This window comes from Geotrypetes seraphini, chromosome 8 (genome assembly GCF_902459505.1).
Source record: "Geotrypetes seraphini chromosome 8, aGeoSer1.1, whole genome shotgun sequence".
Classification (NCBI taxonomy): domain Eukaryota; kingdom Metazoa; phylum Chordata; class Amphibia; order Gymnophiona; family Dermophiidae; genus Geotrypetes; species Geotrypetes seraphini.
The window spans coordinates 59,005,810-59,024,676 of record NC_047091.1 but is presented as its reverse complement, the minus strand read 5'-3'; the positions used below and the strand labels follow the sequence as shown (position 1 = coordinate 59,024,676).

The 18,867-nt window shown below is 40.8% G+C and overlaps 1 protein-coding gene across 2 annotated transcripts in view; it reads left to right on the top strand.

The window, feature by feature from the left end:
• The window catches only part of DMAC2 (distal membrane arm assembly complex 2), a 38,700-nt gene extending 21,802 nt beyond the window's left edge, over positions 1 to 16,898 (top strand). For both annotated transcript variants that reach the window (XM_033956630.1, XM_033956629.1), the window contains exons 4-6: positions 344 to 483; positions 12,949 to 13,111; positions 14,300 to 16,898. In XM_033956630.1, the coding sequence (XP_033812521.1) occupies positions 344 to 483; positions 12,949 to 13,111; positions 14,300 to 14,516 (520 nt within the window). In that variant the 3' untranslated portion in view covers positions 14,517 to 16,898. The remainder of the gene's footprint in view (positions 1 to 343; positions 484 to 12,948; positions 13,112 to 14,299) is intronic.
• Positions 16,899 to 18,867: the final 1,969 nt, after the last annotated feature.

Sequence of the window (18,867 nt, the reverse complement as noted above, 5' to 3'; positions counted from 1 at the left end):
ACTGAGGAGACACGCCCGGTGCGGGCATCTCGAAACTTCTAAGTTTCTTCAAGCAAGACATGCTTTCAAGATGTCCGTGTCGGGGCTCTGTCGGATGACATCACCCACTAGTGAGAATAGCTGCCTGCTGTCCCTGGATAACAACTGTTACGGTAAGTAACATTGCTTTTTTGAAATATGTATATCTTAAAAAGGAAAACTTTTAAGTCCAGCTTACTGTGTTCCCAGCAGAAATTTCAAGGTTTATAATCCTGTTTGTGGACCCTACAATATCGAGAGAGCTGACTTTTAATTTGAAAGTAAAGCACATTTTCACTGATCCAGATGCTGTGTTTTTGGAAAGATTTCAGGGCCAGGAGACATGGTTTCGTGCAGACAAGCGAGGAAAGGTCAAATGGGATTTCTTAAATTTCAAGGATGTGCCGGTGGAAGCAGTGGATGCCAGTGGCTTGCCACTTAACTTCATTGGCCTGGACAACCTAGGTGAGGACTTAGAAGCCTCAGGTCAACTTTCTGCAGCATGGGCTGACTGAGAATATATTCTGTTTTTGGGTTTCTGGTGATGGGGAGGTGATGCTGAGTTGTAAGCAGCTAGACCATGTGATAATTGTGGGGTTTTTATATCAATTCTTGTTCATGTTTGATATGTAGGTTCCATACTCAGGCTTTGCAAACTTTTTTTCAGGCAGGAACATCTTCATTATTAAGCTGTTACATATTTTAATGAATTTATTAAAGTAAATATCCATTTAACCAACCAATGGGCTGACATTTAGCTTGTGGTGATCAATGCTTTTAAAGGCATTGATCACTTCAGGCAGAATGTGATCTAGATTTTCAAGGCCAGGCGTAATCTAGACTCTGATGTTGAATTTCCAAGTCTTTGCTGGCTGCCAGAAATAATCTGAATATCAGCTGATATTCAGAACAATAACCGGATAAAGTTAAGTTGGCCATTTAGTTGTCGTAACCTCATCCAATCTGAAAATAGCTGCTAACTAGGTAAATCCTGGTTCTGCCTAGATTCTGTCCCCAGATCACCCTAGCACTAACACTGGAGGCAATAGGAATCACAGGCAGGGTCTACAACTGGTTTGAAGGATTCCTCCGCTCAAGGAAATACAGAATCAAAACAAAGAAAGAACAATCTGAACCCTGGAGCAACCCCTGCAGAGTCCCCCAAGGCTCGCCACTATCCCCAACACTCTTCACCCTCTACATAGCCACACTCAGCACATACCTAGACAAATTAGACATAACCTCATACAGCTACGCAGATAATATCACCATCATCTTGCCTTTCGACCAATCCACCAATGACACAACAATGAAAATACATACAACACTAAAAACAATATCACAGTGGATGAGATGACACAAACTAAAGTTAAACCAAGACAAAACCAAATTCCTACTTCTAGAAAAAAACAAAACACCCTCCATAATAAACCTAGAATTAAACTCCATCCTATACCCTCTACAACCCAACCTAAAACTGCAGGGAATAGTAATAGACAAGAGCTGCACCATGCAACTTCAAATCAGCAAAACAGTCCAGAAGGCATTTGCAACCATGTACAACCTAAGAAAAATCAGAAAATACTTCACCAAAGAACAATTCAGACTTATGGTCCAAGCGCTAATCCTGGGCCTCCTGGACTACTGTAACAGCCTTTATCTGCCATGCCCCACCTATACCTTAAAACAATTACAAATGGTGCAAAACACAGCTCTCAGATTGATATATTCATTGAAAAAATACGATCACATTACCACTGCTTACCAAGACTCACACTGGTTCCCAATGCAAGCACGCATACAATACAAATTCTTTTGCACCCTCTTCAGAGCCCTAAATGGAACTGGTCCCAGCTACGTAAACAAACACCTGATCAGAAATAACACATCAAGACCAAGGAGAACACAAGCCCTCTTCACCCATCCCTCAGCAAAAGGCATACAAAGCAAAAAACTATATGGCGAACTACTAGCCACCAGAGCAGCGAAAATAGACTGCCACCTCTCCAAGCTACTGACCAAGACAACCAACTACAAAATATTCAGGAAAGAACTGAAAACTATACTTTTCAAAAAATTTGTCAAATGAGCTAATCAAAAAACTTAGAAACCCTCCCCCCCAAACCCCATCGCTCATCAAAAACCTTAGAAACCCTCCTCCAAAACCCTTCGCTCATGCTAGTCTTCAATTCTTGTAAGCTCACTCTATCTATCAACTCTGTAAGCTCCCTGGGAATGCCCAGGCCAACTCATTTTGTAAACTGCCTAGAACTGAAAGGTATTGGCGGGATAGAAAACACTAAGGTAATGTAACCAGACAGTGTTGCAGCAGTCTTGTGTGATGTAACCAAGAAGGAGCCCTACCTGCCCTCTTAAAGTAATATAGAAATAATTGGGTAAAGATTAAATAAAAACAAAATTCAATAACATCATAAATAGTCATATAAGATAACTAAAGAAAGGGGACATGACTTTTGGAGGTATATTCATTGCCTCCGGTGCTGTGGTGTCTCCCTCAGTCCCTTTTGTGATAGTGCCAACACTGGGAGGGGAAGCTGGAGCATGAGACCGTGGGTAACACTGTAGGAGGAAGGGAGCCCTTCTTGTTCTCTACACCGATCTTTCAGGGCTGCCAGGAGATGTTTTTGGCTATGCTCCTGACTGTGCAGGGATGTGTGATCATGCTTCTGATGATGTTGGTGCCAATGTCATTACTGACTCAAGGGGAAGACCTCAGGAGAGATTTGGTGGTTGGGGCTCTTGTTGTGATAGGCTGGATGTGCTATCCTTCGGGGACTGTCATGGTGACTGGAGGATGGTTCAGCAGTGGCAGGAGGAGTCAGCGTACCATGAAAGGTCTGGGACTGCTGGCTGGATTCAACAAAGCTTCATATTTCCAAGTTTCCAAGTTTATTAAATAGTTTGATTTATCGCCTATTCAAAATTCTAGGCGATGTACAAATAGATAAAAAATTTAGGTAACATATCGTTCAAACATACAATAATTTGGGTAAAAAAGTAAACTTATTTAAACAGATAACAATACATTTAGGGGATATTTCTACATATAATAATGAAACAAAAGGGAAGTTATTTAATGGTTACATTCATTATTAAATTCAATAATTCAAGGGAAATACGTTAGGAAGGGAGACAATGACGATTAACAAAGAAATAATTAGATTGGCAATGCGGAAGATTTTAATCGTTAAAAGCATCTGTAAATAGAAAACTTTTAAGTTTAGTCTTAAATTTTTCTAAGTTTTTTTCTTGTCTTAAATAGAGTGGAAGATTATTCCAGGACTGAGGGGCTGTTATAGAAAAGATTGTATTGCGCCTTGTGTTAATAACTTTTAATGAGGGGATTGCTAATAGATGTTGATCTTGTGATCTAAGAGATCTAGAGGTAGTATGAGGTATCAAGACTCTAAAAATAAAGGCAGGAGTTTTGAATTCTAAAGCTTTAAAGGTAAGTAAGCATTGTTTATATAAAATGCGGTGTGCTACTGGAAGCCAGTGTGCCTTCTTGAGTAAAGGTGAGACATGATCAAATTTTTTGGCTTTATAAATAATTTTAATGGAGGCGTTCTGAATTATTTGTAAACGCCTAAGCTCTTTTTGTGGCAAACCTATAAATAAGGCGTTACAGTAATCAATTTTAGAGATTACAAGGGAATGAATTAAGATGTTCAATGATTTTGCGCATAAAAATTTTGATACAGATTGGATCTGGCGGAGTCTGTAAAAAGTAGATTTTACCACTTGGCTTATGTGATCGTGGAAAGATAATTTATTATCAAATGTTACTCCTAGAATCCTAATATTTTTGGCCATCTGCAGGGAAATGCCTTTGATAGATATAGGAAAGGAAAGTGTTTCACAATCTTTCCATGGAAAGAGCATAAGATTGGTTTTCTGAATATTTAAAGCTAGTTTATTAGTTTCGAGCCAATAATGAATTTGATCCAGTTTATCATTTATTATTGCTATTTCTTGAGGATTTTTGGTATTGATTGGATATAGTAATTGAATATCGTCTGTGTAGGCAAATACTGTAAATCCAATGGATTGACACAATGTCATCAGAGGGGCTAGGAAAATATTAAATAAAATAGGCGAAAGTATTGAACCTTGGGGGATTCCATAAGGCAGAGAAAAACTATTTGAGGTGGCATCGTTAAAAGAAACAATCGATGAACGGTTATCGAGGTAAGACTGGAACCAAAGTAGAACTGTAGGGTCATGAAATGGTTAACTGTTGTTTAAAATATTGCTCTGGTCTACATAGCTGAAGAAAGTTTACAATCTATTGACTTCATCTGCCTAAAATGTATGTCCCTACCTTACCACATTGTAAGCTGAATAGATAAGAGTTTGAGCCATGATGTGCCCTGCCCTTCTGTACATGTAGCATTTAGACCTGTAAGATTTAGATAAGCAGAGAAATGAGCTAGTTTCCTATAGGACTATAAGTTGTACCCCTGAACCTATCATAAGTGCTGGCTTAGGACCAATAATAATTGTAGAAAGTTATAGAAGTAACAAATGAAAATTGTAGTTTTTGCATATATTAGTTTGCAAAAAGGGCATAAAAGTCCGTGTATTTCCTGTTTCTGACACTCTAGTAGGCAGGCTATTAACTGCACTAGGGTCCCGGCATGCTGTGAATAAAATTTCTTGTACTTTCTTCACGCCTCTGACATTGTGTGTCCAAGTGACCTTTCATTTGGCGCCCGAACAGGGACTTGAAGGTCTCTTGACCACTGGTTACTCGATTGGTCACTTGTTTCTGGTCCTACGGCTGATATGTCTGCTTAGCCGGCTGCCTTCCTTTTGGGGGGTTGGCAGACCTCAGGACGTTGGACCGCTTCAACTGACTTATCTAGTCTCAGTTTAAAGTACAAGAATCTGTATCTGTATCTGTACCTGGAGTGGCCACTATCTGGTAAGTGGGGATTGATCATCCCTATCCTGTCTCTCGTCTCCTGCCTAGTAAGCCACGTGATCTGTCGCTGAAAAGTTGTGGGGAAGGATTCTAGGAACTGTTATTTTCTGGTTGAGTAACTGAACTGAAATCTGTTGTGTTTTGTGTGTTTGAGAGTGTCTGAGACGTCCTTGAGGACGAAGCGAGTGTGGACCTGCTAGTACTGCGTTTCCCTAGTCCAGAGATGGGCGGGGCCAGGAATTCAGGGAAGTGTTTTTGTCCTCCATTGCACAATGGGGGGATGTCTGTCTACCTGTGGGGATCCCTTGATATGTTAGCTAATTTTAAAAAAAAGGAATTTGTCTTTGATTATACTTAACAAATCAACCCTTATTTGTCTGTGCCAGTTAGAATGGCCGATATTTGGTGTGGGCTGGCCCCCTCTGGCTCCCTGGAAGAGGACATAACCCGTCAAGTTTTTATGCATTCGTTTGCTGTCGGTTCCTCTTCCAGTCAGCCTATTTTGCATTCCAATTGGAAAATCCTTCACCGTCCTTGCTTCAGACCTTGCCAAATTCTTCCCTTCATCTGATTCCCAAGTCCTGCAGTATCCCGGGTTTTTTTATGAGTTCTGTCTGTCCAAATGTATTAGTGAAGTTTAAACTGTCAGTTGTTCACAGCATGAGAGGAGAGTACTTTTCCTTTTGTGCTGATAAGGGCCATGAAGTGTGTAGCACTTCCAATGTGGTTTCTCCTGAAACAGATAAGTGGTTTTGCATTTGAAGTTTTTGGCTATGTTATAAAATGTATATGCATATTCAGAAATGCATATAAACGAAAAATATGATTTCTGGAACTTATATTCCATGCTAAAAAGAAGTTCTTTGTCCAAATTTAGTAGTTATTTGTCTAAATTTAAAAGTTCTGAAAAGGACTACATCTGTAATTTGATCTCTTTGATCTTTAAGCAACTCTCTCTCCTTTGTGAAATTCTGTAGGAAGGGGGAGTAAGTCTCTACTGAGACCCATGTTGATTGTAAAAAAAAAATAAAAATGAACAATGTTTAAACTTGTGAGTACAGTAAAACTTTGGTTTGGGAGCATAATTTGTTCCAGAAGTATGCTTGTATTCCAGGGCACTCGTGTACAAAAATATACATACTTGTATTGCAAGCCCTTGCTCGTTTGGAACAGTCACTGCATTCCTGCAGCGTCATATAGAGAGGACCCATTGGCTCAGTTGTGAAAATGTGATGCTTCTATACTGTATGTATGTGTATTGCAAGACGTTACTGGTATAGCAAGTTAAAATTTAATCATTGCTTGTCTTATAGAACACTTGCAAACCAAGTTATTTGCAATCCAAAGTTTTACTGTATATTCCAAACTTTGTTTTGTATTTCTGTATATAAAAAATGTAAGTTTAGGTATAACAATGTAATTTTTAGGAATGCTTTTGTATTGAAGTAAATATTTTTGCCAGTCAGCTGATAGTGAAGGGACTGCTGCTTTAGAGAGCGCTTGTGTCAGACTACCCTGCTAGTGGGTGGATCCAGAACTGCTTTTAGCTTAATTTTATAAGTCAGCTCTTTGGGGTAGGAACCTGATATAGAATAGGGATTGAGAACAATTCTTATGTGTTAGTACACATCTTAAGTTCAATTATTTTGTACCTTCTCTAATCTTTTGTAAACCACATAGCTCTTCACGGTATTGCGGTATATAAACTGTTATTATTATTATTATTTATCTGAGTCTTTCAGATAGTGGGTCTGCCTTTTAAATTTTCCTGTGGCCATATTTACATTGATTTCAAGTATGCCTTCCTCGTGTCACCTACCTTGGCATTCAAATCTCCCAGGGTACCAGGTCCCTTCCTACACCCGTGTCCAGGCTGTCTGTAGTCTCCCTGTCCCTGATAACTGCAAGGCTCTGAGCACCTTTCTCAGTATTGCAGGATACTGTCCCATCTGGATCCCTGATTTCTCCACTATTGCTCGTCCTCTGTATGATTCCACCAAAGGCGCTGACTCAGCCCCTTTTGTCTGGACCCAACTTCAGGAGCGGTCTTTTCGCTGCCTCCAAAAACTTCTGACTCAGGCCCCTGCCTTCTGGCCCTTCTGCCCAAGAAGCTGAGCTTTATGCCCTCACTTCTGCCCTGCGCCACTCTGCCTTTCAGTCTTGCAATATATATATACTGACTCCAAATATGCTTTCCTTAACTTGCATTCCCATAGGGCCATCTGGAAACATCGAGGTTTCATTATAGCCTCCGGCCGCCTGATCCATCATGCTCCCCTCATTCTTGACCTTCTTGAGGCCGTACAACTACCCTCACGTGTTTCTGTTATGCTCTGCCATGCTTACAGACGCGTGACGGACCTTGTCTCTCGTGGCAATGCCCTTGCCAACCGCACAGCCCGAGCTGCCAGTCTCTGCCCCCTCTTTCGGCCCCTCTGTATACAATCATTCCTTTTCTGGATTCCCTTACACCCCAGTACGCTTCTCAGGAACAGACTTGGGCATGCATTATTTTGTGCCAGTCTGTCCTGAAAGGGGGGTGGATACAAAATGCACCAATTCAAGTGCCAATCCAGACCCACACACTGATACTTCAAACGCAAGCACAGCGGGTACCCTCATATTCATTCCTCAACACCTGGCCCTCACGATTGTCAAAAGATGCCATGATTTGGCACACTCTGGAGAACCCGCTATGAAAATTTACTCTCAAGAGACATTTCTTTATCAATTACCTTGATCAGCTAGTCCGGAATATGGTCCGACAGTGTGTTGTCGGTTCTAGAATAAAATTCCCAATCAGATGACTGCCACCTCTTGGATACCAACCTATTGGAACATATCCGATGCAGGTTCTGTCTGTAGATTTTACCCACATGCCCATTTCCGTTCCCTCAGTCACTTCCTAGTCTTCACAGACACCCTGACTAGATGGGTCAAAGCCTTCCTTACTTGCACTGAACGCGCCAGAGACGTAACCAAACACCTCCTGAATAATTCCGTGCTTTGGTCTCCCTGTTTCTATAAGCAGTGACAATGGCCCTGCTTTCATTGTCAATGTTGTCCAACAAATTGCTCAGGCCCTCCAAATTGAATAGAAATTATATGCTGCTTACTATCCTGAGAGCTCTGGTCAGGTCGAAAGAATAAACAGAACTCTTAAGACCCTTCTCACAAAATGAATTGAAGAAACTAATCTATCCTGGCCTGTCCTGCTGCCTGCTGTTCTTTTTCAGATTAGATGCACCCCATCTAAGCCCCATTTGAGCTCATGTTCGGCCGGCAACCACCCATTGTGAGCCCAGATCCTGGTTCCTTTGCTACTCTGGGATCAGATATCCTCCAGAGTCAGGTCCAGTCTTTAGCTAAAGCCCTTCAAGAGCTCCATAAATGGGTCCTGGAAAGGGCCCCATTACCGATAGCTACACAAATCCATGGATATGTCCCTGGAAATACAGTATGGAAGTCAGACCCCCCTGAAACCTAGGTGGATAGGTCCTTTTACTGTCCTAATTTCTTCTCTTACAGTTGTCAAAGGTGTCCGGACATGAAACTTGGTTCCACTACAACACGGATCTTCAGCTGAAGCTTTCTAAGACCTCAAAAGTTCTGAATATTTACCACTGTACTTAGCAGGTGTTCTGAATATAATTCTTTATAAGTGTTTGAGTTTAATTGACTGCCTGTGGTTCACCACTGCTTTTAGCAAGTGTCTTGAGTTTAACTGTTTGAAGTTTTCTAAGTTGTGCCTGAAAGAAAAATGAGCTTCCTATGTTAGTATATTTATATCTGATATTTGTGTTGCCCTTACTTATGCTTCTTTCTTCTGTATTTCTTTCCTATTGTACTTAACAAGTGCAGCCCCTTTTGCCTGATGTTTGTTTGCAAGGAGTTAAGTACAGAAAGTGTCAAACATTTGAGGGTATTTTCTGTTTCCAACCTACTGGTGATGAAGTTTAAAAGTGGGCGGAAATCTGCATTTATAATGTTGAGGGTCCACTTATCAACTAGGCTCTTATTGTAGACCCCACTCACCCGGTGTCTTTGTATTGTGATACATGTGTGCTATTTGATGTTTCTCAAGGTCATGGTACTACCCCTAATACAGTTTTGTGTGGCTCCCTAGATTAACTGTGTTATTGTAACCTGATGCCTTTAAGAACTGCCCCTATGAGGAAACCTTCACTAATGGTGGAGCCTGTCCTTTATGAGAAAGTGTCTTGTGGGCTACCTACAATAACCCACACAAATACCCCGTCTGCCTCCCTTACTATAGGTCCTAACTCTGGCCCCTTGTGTACTACAGGCTATTGTAATCCCATGGTTTTCACTATCACTGACCCATATAACTGGAATGCCAATGTCCAAGTCCAGAAGGCCAGAGACTGCATGGCATTGTATATTGATGGTAAAAGGTGAGACTCAGGTACTGATGTATATGTCCGAATTGTATCCCACTCATGTGCTCCTGTCTATCACTCTGTGGTGTTTCCCCAGTTTTATGAAATTATGAAAGTAGATACTAATATCCTGTAATCACTAGAAATCTGTTTATATAGTTTGCTGAAACTATAGGTCAGACTCTTAATGTTAGCAATTATTTTGTATGAGGAGGGACTGGTATGGGAGAACAGTGGCTATGGGAGGCAATGCAGCTGGACATGTTAAACCTGACTTCACAGACCCTCACTTTTACGTCAGGTCCACGACCTTCACGATGGGCCTTGTGAACCTCCATTGTTGCTTCCCACTGTCTTCAGCCCTTCAGACACTGCTTAATGGAACTTCCTATGAATGATGGTCAGCTCCTGATAGTTGATACTGGCTCTGTGATCTGTTTGCCTACTCTTGATTGCCTGCTAACTAGACTGGTACATGTGTGCTTTGCATGATTCGTCCCAGCTTCTTCCCGATGGTGAACACCTGGGAGCCCCTGTATTCAACACCAGAGGTCGCCAAAAGCGGTCTACTTCCACCAATTCCCTTAAAATAGGTGAATGGGGTGATGACTGGCCTGCAGAACGGATCATTGCTGCTTATGGACCTGCCACATGGACCGAGGATGACACCTGGGGCTATCAGACCCCAATCTATATGCTGAACTGCATTATTTGTCTACAAGCTGTACTCGAACTGATAACCAATGAGACCTCCCGAGCTTTGAGTACCATTGGCAGAGCGAATGCTAAAATGTGCACTGCTATTTATCAGAATCGTCTAGCTTTGGACTATTTACTAGCTGCTGTGCCTGTGATAAATTCAACCTCTCCAACTGCTGCCTTGAACTTGAGTAAAATGATCGAGGACGTTGTGGATCGTATCACCAAACTGGCTCATGTTCCCTGACGTGATCTTACTGCAGACTGGATCTCTGGTACCTTCAGCTCCTGGTTGCCCTCTGGTTCAGCATTGAAGATCATCTTGCTGGTTGCTGCCCTGTCTTCTCTGCTCCTTTGCTGCCTGCCCTGTATGGTCCCCATAGCCATAAAGCTGCTCCACTGAACTATGGACTCTGTTGTCAACCGTTCCACTGCTGAATTGGCCCTTGCCCTCTCCCAGTATCGTCCCTTACCCACTGGGGACCCCGACTTTCCTGACCCCTAACTTTATTTTGTCAGGCTTGGCTCCTTAGGTACGCCAGCCTGAAAGGGGGGAATGTAGGGTCATGAAATGGTTAACTGTTGTTTAAAATATTGCTCTGGTCTACATAGCTGAAGAAAGTTTACAATCTATTGACTTCATCTGCCTAAAATGTATGTCCCTACCTTACCACATTGTAAGCTGAATAGATAAGAGTTTGAGCCATGATGTGCCCTGCCCTTCTGTACATGTAGCATTTAGACCTGTAAGATTTAGATAAGCAGAGAAATGAGCTAGTTTCCTATAGGACTATAAGTTGTACCCCTGAACCTATCATAAGTGCTGGCTTAGGACCAATAATAATTGTAGAAAGTTATAGAAGTAACAAATGAAAATTGTAGTTTTTGCATATATTAGTTTGCAAAAAGGGCATAAAAGTCCGTGTATTTCCTGTTTCTGACACTCTAGTAGGCAGGCTATTAACTGCACTAGGGTCCCGGCATGCTGTGAATAAAATTTCTTGTACTTTCTTCACGCCTCTGACATTGTGTGTCCAAGTGACCTTTCAGAACTTGATCAGTTAAACCAATTGATTGAAGCCTATTTATTAAAAGACTATGATCAATAGTGTCAAAAGCGGACGATAGATCAAGAGAAATCAAAATGACGGATGTATGGTGATCTAAATGATATAATATAGATGTTGTCATACCAATTAGAGAGTGTTCTGTAGAATGATTTAATCTGAATCCTGTTTGATTTGGATGCAATGCGTTGGTTTTTTCAATGTATTCAGATATTTGGTTAAAGACGATTTTTTCAGTTATTTTAGCTAAGTATGGAATATTGGCAATGGGTCTATAATTATTTTTTATATCGGAACCTATTTTTTGATCTTTAAGAACTGGGCGTATAGTGGATTTTTTCCAGGCTAGTGGTACTTTACTTTGTTGTAAACTAATGTTGATTAATGTATGTATGTATGGGCCGAATATAGAAAAGTATTTCTTGATGATAGTAGGGGATATTGATTCATTGAATGCTCCTTTATGATTGATGGTTTTAATAATCATTTCTAAGTCTTTAAGACTGGGAATGTTAAAATGAGAACATTTTGAAATAAGTGATGAATTAGATTCATTCTCTGATGTAGTTGCAGATTGTTGTTGTAATGTGAAGTTATTTCTAATTTTTTTAATTTTATCAACGAAACTGTCTGCTAATTCTTGTGCGGTTGGAAGAGGTTTAATGTCATGAGAAAGGTTTTTGGATTGCTGATTAATAGATTTTAAAATATTATATAGTACAGTGGTATTCTTGGCCTGGATAATTTGCTTTGAGTAATATTTCGATTTTGCATGAATTATTTTTTCCTTATAGTATGTCGCATGGTCTTTAAATTTTGAAAAATTTGATTGATTTTTATCTTTTCTCCATTTTCGTTCCAACGAACAAAGTTGTTTTTTAATTAGGTCTAGTTCTGAATTAAACCATGGGTTAATTTTCTGACGTGATGAGATATATTTTGTTTGAGTTGGGGCTAATTTGTCGATGAGGAGCTGGGTAGCATTCTGCCATTTATGTAAAAGGTCTTCTATAGTGGTTGATTCTAAATCTCCAAAATCTAGGCAAAGATTTGATGAAATGGATTCGACTGATAGTTTCCTAAAATCTTTAAATTGTCTAATTTGGGGAATTTTATTTGGTTTCGATGGTACTGCTATGAAAGTTATTGATATTAAGTAGTGATCAGACCAGGGTACTGGCTGTGCTGAATGAAATTGAAAGCGAGATTTATTTGATAAAGATGTAGAAGTTAAGATCATATCGATTGTATGACCAGCTATGTGTGTTGGAACTGAAAATAGTGGAGATAAATCTAACAATCTAAGATGAGAAAGAATTTCTTTAGTATAATTAATTATTGTTTAAATCCTCAAAATGAATATTAAAATCTCCTAAGACTAGTGGATTAGAAGTAGATGACCCAAAATCAAAAAGTAGTGATTGTAAATAGAAGAAATTATTACTATTGACTGGTGGTGGAAGATAAATTAGAAGAATATCTAATTTAGGTTTAGTCCTTAGAGAAAATTGAAGAAATTCAATTGGGGTGTTTAGGGGGGATGAATCTAATCTTATCGCTAATGAGTCTTGGAAAATAACTGAGGAATGGTTTTTTTCTCTTGTCTTCATCAAGTTCTATTTCTGGTCAGAGTAGGACTTTAGGGGAACCAAATGGTGGTATCGGAAAGTCCTGTTTTGCTAAAGAGAGAGTTTATCAAAACATTAAAATAAAATGATTTTAAAATTTTGCCAGGAACCAACATAAACTAATCATATGTAAGTTGTGTACTACAGGTCCGAGATGTCTGATATTGGCCTGCTTTCTTGTCTCCTTCCAGTTATCCTGAAAGAGCTGAAGATATTGAATCTGAGTGGTTGCCCTTATTTGGACGATTGGTGTCTCAGCCGACTACACGTGTTTAAGGATTCTCTGGAGGAGCTGTCGCTGGCTGGCTGTCCCCAAGTCACAGAGAGAGGCTTGGCTACCTTGCACCACTTAGAGTCAGTATTTAGTCCCCATTATGCTCTGTTCATAGCCTGTACAGTGCTGTAGTAATATTTGTGCCCTGGTGATGTCTGTCCCCCCCCCCCCTTAGATTTCATGTGTTTGTGAGAATGTCCTCGAGAGTGGGGGAAACAGACAGGTAACAACCAGTCTTGTTTCCGCTCCAGCATTAGCTGTATGGGAATGAAGACTGGAGTGTGGAAGAAATGGAAGCGAAACAAACTTAGCGGTGCTTAAAGTGGCACCTCCAGTAATTGGGGAGGGAAATAAGACAAGATTTCGTCAGTCTGTGCCCTGAAAATGGCAAGGACAGATCAAGATCAAATATGCATATGTTATATGGCATCATACTACAGTATAATCTTGTTATAACAGACTTCAAGGGACCTGGAAAAACAGTCCGCTATATCCAGAGTCTGTTATATCCAGAGTTGCATTTTTTTTTAAACTTTATTTAGGTCAACTTGAAACAACATATAATCAATGAACAACATTCACTTCACAAGCATATCAGCAACATCAATAACAAAACTCAGCAAAACATTGGTATGGCATGAAATGATTGCAAAACCAGAACACTAAAAGATGTTCTAAAGCATTTTGTCATACTATACTGGAAATAAAAATAATCTGTCATTTTCTTCAGGGCTGTATTTTGATACTGTATCACCGGCACGCCACACACTTTGTAGGCGGAGCCTATATGTCTGTTATAGCTGAACAAAACTACAGCTAAAAGCAGCTCTGGAGACCATATTGTTTGTCCGTTATATGCGAGTCTGCTATATGTGGAGATTTTCTGCACACGGCCGGGACCAATGGACCTCGTCTGCTATAGACGAGGTTCTGTTTTAAGCGAGTCCGTTATAATAAGATTACACTGTATATGCAATGAGTTTATTTTGTTGGACAGACTGGATGAACTGTGCAGGTTTTTATTTGCTGTCATTGTTATCATCTACTATATTGGCAGACAAGCGAAGAGGGATAGGTTGTGGGCTGTGTTCTAAACCAGTGCCTGTGTATGAGAAGACAGAGAAGCAAATTAAGACTTTTTTGTTTTCTACTTTCCTTTTTTCCTTGTTTAAGTTTCCGTAGTTGGTTGTTAGCAGGTGAGCCTCTTTGAACTTGAGCCACAGCCTCTTTACTAGCATAATTCATTCCTCCTCTTTCTGCCTCCGCAGAAACCTAAAGCGACTTGATGTCTCTCACCTCCCTTCTGTGGTAAACAAAGAGTTGATTGCCATTCTGCTGGAGGAAATGTTGCCACATTGCACTATTACTGGCTTGGAAGACAGGAGTGGGCTCACTGTGGACTCTCAGCTGGAAACCAGGACCGAGGGCCTTAGTGCTGTATCCAAGAGCTGTACCCAAGACACTCGTGATATACTTGAGAAATGAGGGTGAGGCAGGGGGGTCTGAGACACAGCCAAGAGCTGCTAAGGTCATAGCTGAGTGCCTTTTAGCATCATGTGTAAGATCTGTGGACAGGGCACATTACGTTAGCAGCTTGCCAAGGAATTGGCGTAAGGGTTGAAGACCATAGAGACATGACTAAATATAAGAACAGGGCAGTGGGTCTGAGGAATGTGCTTAAGAACTAAAGCCAGGGGTCTTTCCACCCAGTCCTAGTTTAGAAGCCAACTCATCTCTCTTGCACAGGTTGATCCAGTCTTAAATGTTAAAGAATTTAAGACATCCCAGGTTGGCTTCTACCAGTGGTCTGATAGACCCAACATTGAGGCTCAGATGGTGCCCAGGCTGGGTTGCCTGTCAGATCTCACGTAGCAAGGCCTATTCCAAGTTGGAGGTGGGGACACCTAGGCCTACTGAGCTAAACAATAGCTTTTGGTAGTTTTTGTTTTTTTGCTTCATTGTGTGGTAAAAGAAAATACTTTCTAGAATTCATTTTTAATCTGTTGTTACCTCAAGTGTATCTATGAGACTTTCTGGGTTTTTTTGCTTTTATTTATAGAAGTCAGAGCTGCACATTCATGAATGTGTGTGTGTGGGAGGGAGGGGTGGCTCAGCCTGTCCATGTGCGCTGCAGTCGGTAGCTAACTCAGTACATTTTAGGATATTGCTTCAGCTTTTTACCCTGTTTCACAGCTGTACAGAGAGAGAGAGCATCCCCGTGAAGATCTTCCTCCTGGGTGAGGAGTGAGCGAGCTGGATGCAGCAGACTTTACCCATCAAAGGGATATACTGTACAAGGAAATTAACAAACGTGATAGGGCTGCAGCGTGTTAAGAGACCCTGCAACAATGTTTAGGATGGCAGGAGGTGACAGGTCAGACCTCAAATGGCTCAGTGCCTGAGGGGTTGTAGCTGAGAAAAGCAGCACTAGCTAGTAGAATGTGAAGCTTGCTAACCATCACAGTATGGCCTCAGTCAGTTACATACTAGTGTTTGTGCATTGGCAGCCAAGGTTCTGTTCTACTGTAAGATGTCCCTTGCTTTATTCTGTGGTTGCACACCCCCTCCTCTCCCATCCACTACAAAGGCAGAGCAAATCCTAGATCCAAAAAACAGAAGCTGGCCATTGATTTTTGTGTTCTAAAATCAAACCAGAAATGTTAAGCAAGAGTCTGTTTTCAATGATTGTGGCTGTTTGATGTAGTCGGAGAGAGTAAAGGGACTACATTCTAAGATCAGACATTGCATGAAATAAACAAAATGTGTGAGCCAAGGAACCCTGCGTGGCAGGAAACCTCAGGAAGACAAGCTGGAGTGGCCTAAAGCTTCTGATTGTGTGTGCTAAGCATCAGTTGCTACAGTACCACTGTCTGCCCATTAATACATATTGTTCCTGATTGCACTTTGCACCACTGAGAGTAGTAATTACCTGATCATCTTCCATTAACTAACAAATGGATCTTCTAAACTGAAGCCAGGTTTCTCTAGGATTCTTGCCTAAAAGGGTTTTAAAGCAGTGGTGAGAGCTGGAAGAGCATTAAAGATGCTTCATTTCCTAAGAGACACTATTCTGTGCAAGTCTGACCTGCAACAGAAGCTTTCAGGCAGCTGATGTAGGCTGGAAGAAGTCCAGAGGTCTGTCTAGTTCGATCTTCTTGCTGTGTCCAGAGCAAGGCAAGTCCTCATTTCTGTGCAGCAAATTCCTTCCCAACGCCAAAATAGAGAATGATATGGGGACAAATTTTTCCCTGTTCCCGTGCAAACTCATTTTCCCATCTCTGCCCCATTCCTGCAAGCTCCGTCCTCATCTGCACAAGCCTCAAACACTTTAAAATCATAAGTGTTCAAGGCTTGTGCGGTTAAGGCAGTTCTTACAGGAATAGGGCAGGGATAAAACTCGTGGGGACAGAGAAATTGCGTTGTCCCCATGTCATTCTCTACTCCAAAGACCACATCAGCACTTCTAGCAATGTGCTATTTTTCTCTTGCAGGTGTATTATTCAGTGGTGTACACAGCATTGATTGTCCTTGGCTGAGTAACTGCTTTTCTTGCATGCAGCAGTGATGACCTCATCCTTTCAGTAGTAATTCTTATACACTCAGGAGCTTACAACATCGATGATTCCTAGTCCAGCCTTATAGGCACTTTAGTCATTGTATTCCCTATGAGGATGTGACTGCTCTTGCACCCATAGAAACCTGAAGTAGGTGGAAAATAAACACCTAAATTTTATAATTTCTAAACTCTGGGCAAGTCACTAAAACCCTCCATTGCTCCAGGTACAAAATAAATACCTGTTTTTTTAGTTTTATAAATCTTTATTCATTTTCTTATGTTACAACAAGTGTTTCAGATAAGCTTATTAGAAACTTGAATATACACACTTGATTAACTCACATATTAACATCAAATTTAACATTTTAAAAAAAAATTAATATTATATAAAGTTATAATATTATGTAAGAAATCTAAATTTATATAATTCTTATTGAATATAATAATCCCACACACCTCCCTCCCTCCCAATCAATAATATATAAAATCAACTTTATTGAGAATTCATTCAATTATTGGTATAGTATGTAATAATTAGAAATAAAATCCCACCCCAATCCCCTCTAATCAAAAATCTTATCATGGGAAAATTTAATCATTCATTACAGAAATCTGTTAACGGTCCCCAGACTTTTTGAAATTTACTCACATATCCTTTTTGTGTTGCAATGGTGAGTTCCATTTTGTATATATGGCATACAGAATTCCACCAGAAATTATAATTTAACCTATCATGTTTTTTCCAATTATATGTTATTTGTTGTATTGCTATTCCAATTAAAATAAACAGAAGTTTGTTGTTACTTGATGAAATTTGACTTCTTGCTCTTATAGTTGTTCCAAATAAAATAGTATCATATGTCAAGGCTACCGGATTTTCTAACATCCTATTGATTTGAGGCCAAATTGATTTCCAGAATGATAAGATAAATGGACAATAGAATAAAAGGTGATCTAATGTCCCGATTTCAACATGACAATGCCAGCATCTATTAGACTTAGAACTATCTATCTTTTGTAAACGAACAGGGGTCCTAAAAGCTCTATGCAGAAGAAAAAACCAAGTTTGTCTCATAGATGCTGACACCGTACATTTTAACCTCCAAGACCAAAGTCGTGGCCATTGAGATGCATTAATTTGATGCTTTATCTCAATGCTCCAAATGTCTCTAAGACCATTTTTTGGTTTTTTATTTACAAATCCAGATATTAATTTATACCACTGTGCGGCTCTATGATCCATTGAATCCATCTGGAAGCATAAGAATTCCAAACTATGATAATTAGTAAGATTTTTCCATTCAGGGAACCCTACTTGAATGGACTGCTTCAATTGCAACCATCTAAAATATTGTGATTTATTAAGATTACCGTATTTGCCGGCGTATAGGACGACTGGGCGTATAAGACGACCCCCCAACTTTCAGTTAAAAAATAGAGTTTTGTGTTATACTCGCCGTATAAGACGACCCCTTCTTCCGCACACCTTCTCTACCGCCCCGGGTGCAGCACAGCCGGCCAGGTTCCCTTACTTTTGTGGCACTTCCCCGACCGACCGACAACAGCCCCGGTCCGACAAACCTCCCTGCCCTTAACCGCGAATCTAAATTACCTTCTTACAGCTGCTGTAAGAAGGTATTTAGATTCGCGGCTACAGGGCAGGGAGGATTGTCGGACCCGGGCTGTTATCAGTCGGTCGGGGAAGTGCCACAAAAGTAAGGGAACCTGGCCGGCTGTGCTGCAACCGGGGCGGGGCGGCCGCCCCTCGAACCGCGAGGCTACTCTCCTTCTCCTTACCTGCCATGCCTGCAGCACAGAGCCGAACGGAAGTCTTCCCGACGTCAGCGCTGACGTCGGAGGGAGGGAGGGCTTTGTTTAAGCCCTCCCTCCCCTCCGACGTCAGCGCTGACGTCGGGAAGACATCCGTTCGGCTCTGTGCTGCAAGCAGAGAAGGTAGGGAGAAGAAGAGCCGCGCGACTGAGTACATCCAGCCCCGCAAGTAAGGGCATGTAAACTGTACCCGGCGTATAAGACGACCCCCGACTTTGGGGAGGATTTTAAGGTACTAAAAAGTCGTCTTATACGCCGGCAAATACGGTAAATTTATGTTGCAATTGTGAAAACTCCAGCAACTTACCATTTTTTATTACATCCTCCAAAATACGAATACCTGCTTTCATCCAATGCTTCCAGATGATTTTAAAACCGCCAATTTTGATCTTGGGGTTTAACCAAATTGTTTGAGTTGTTGATTTATTTATTGGAATAGGAGTTAGATTA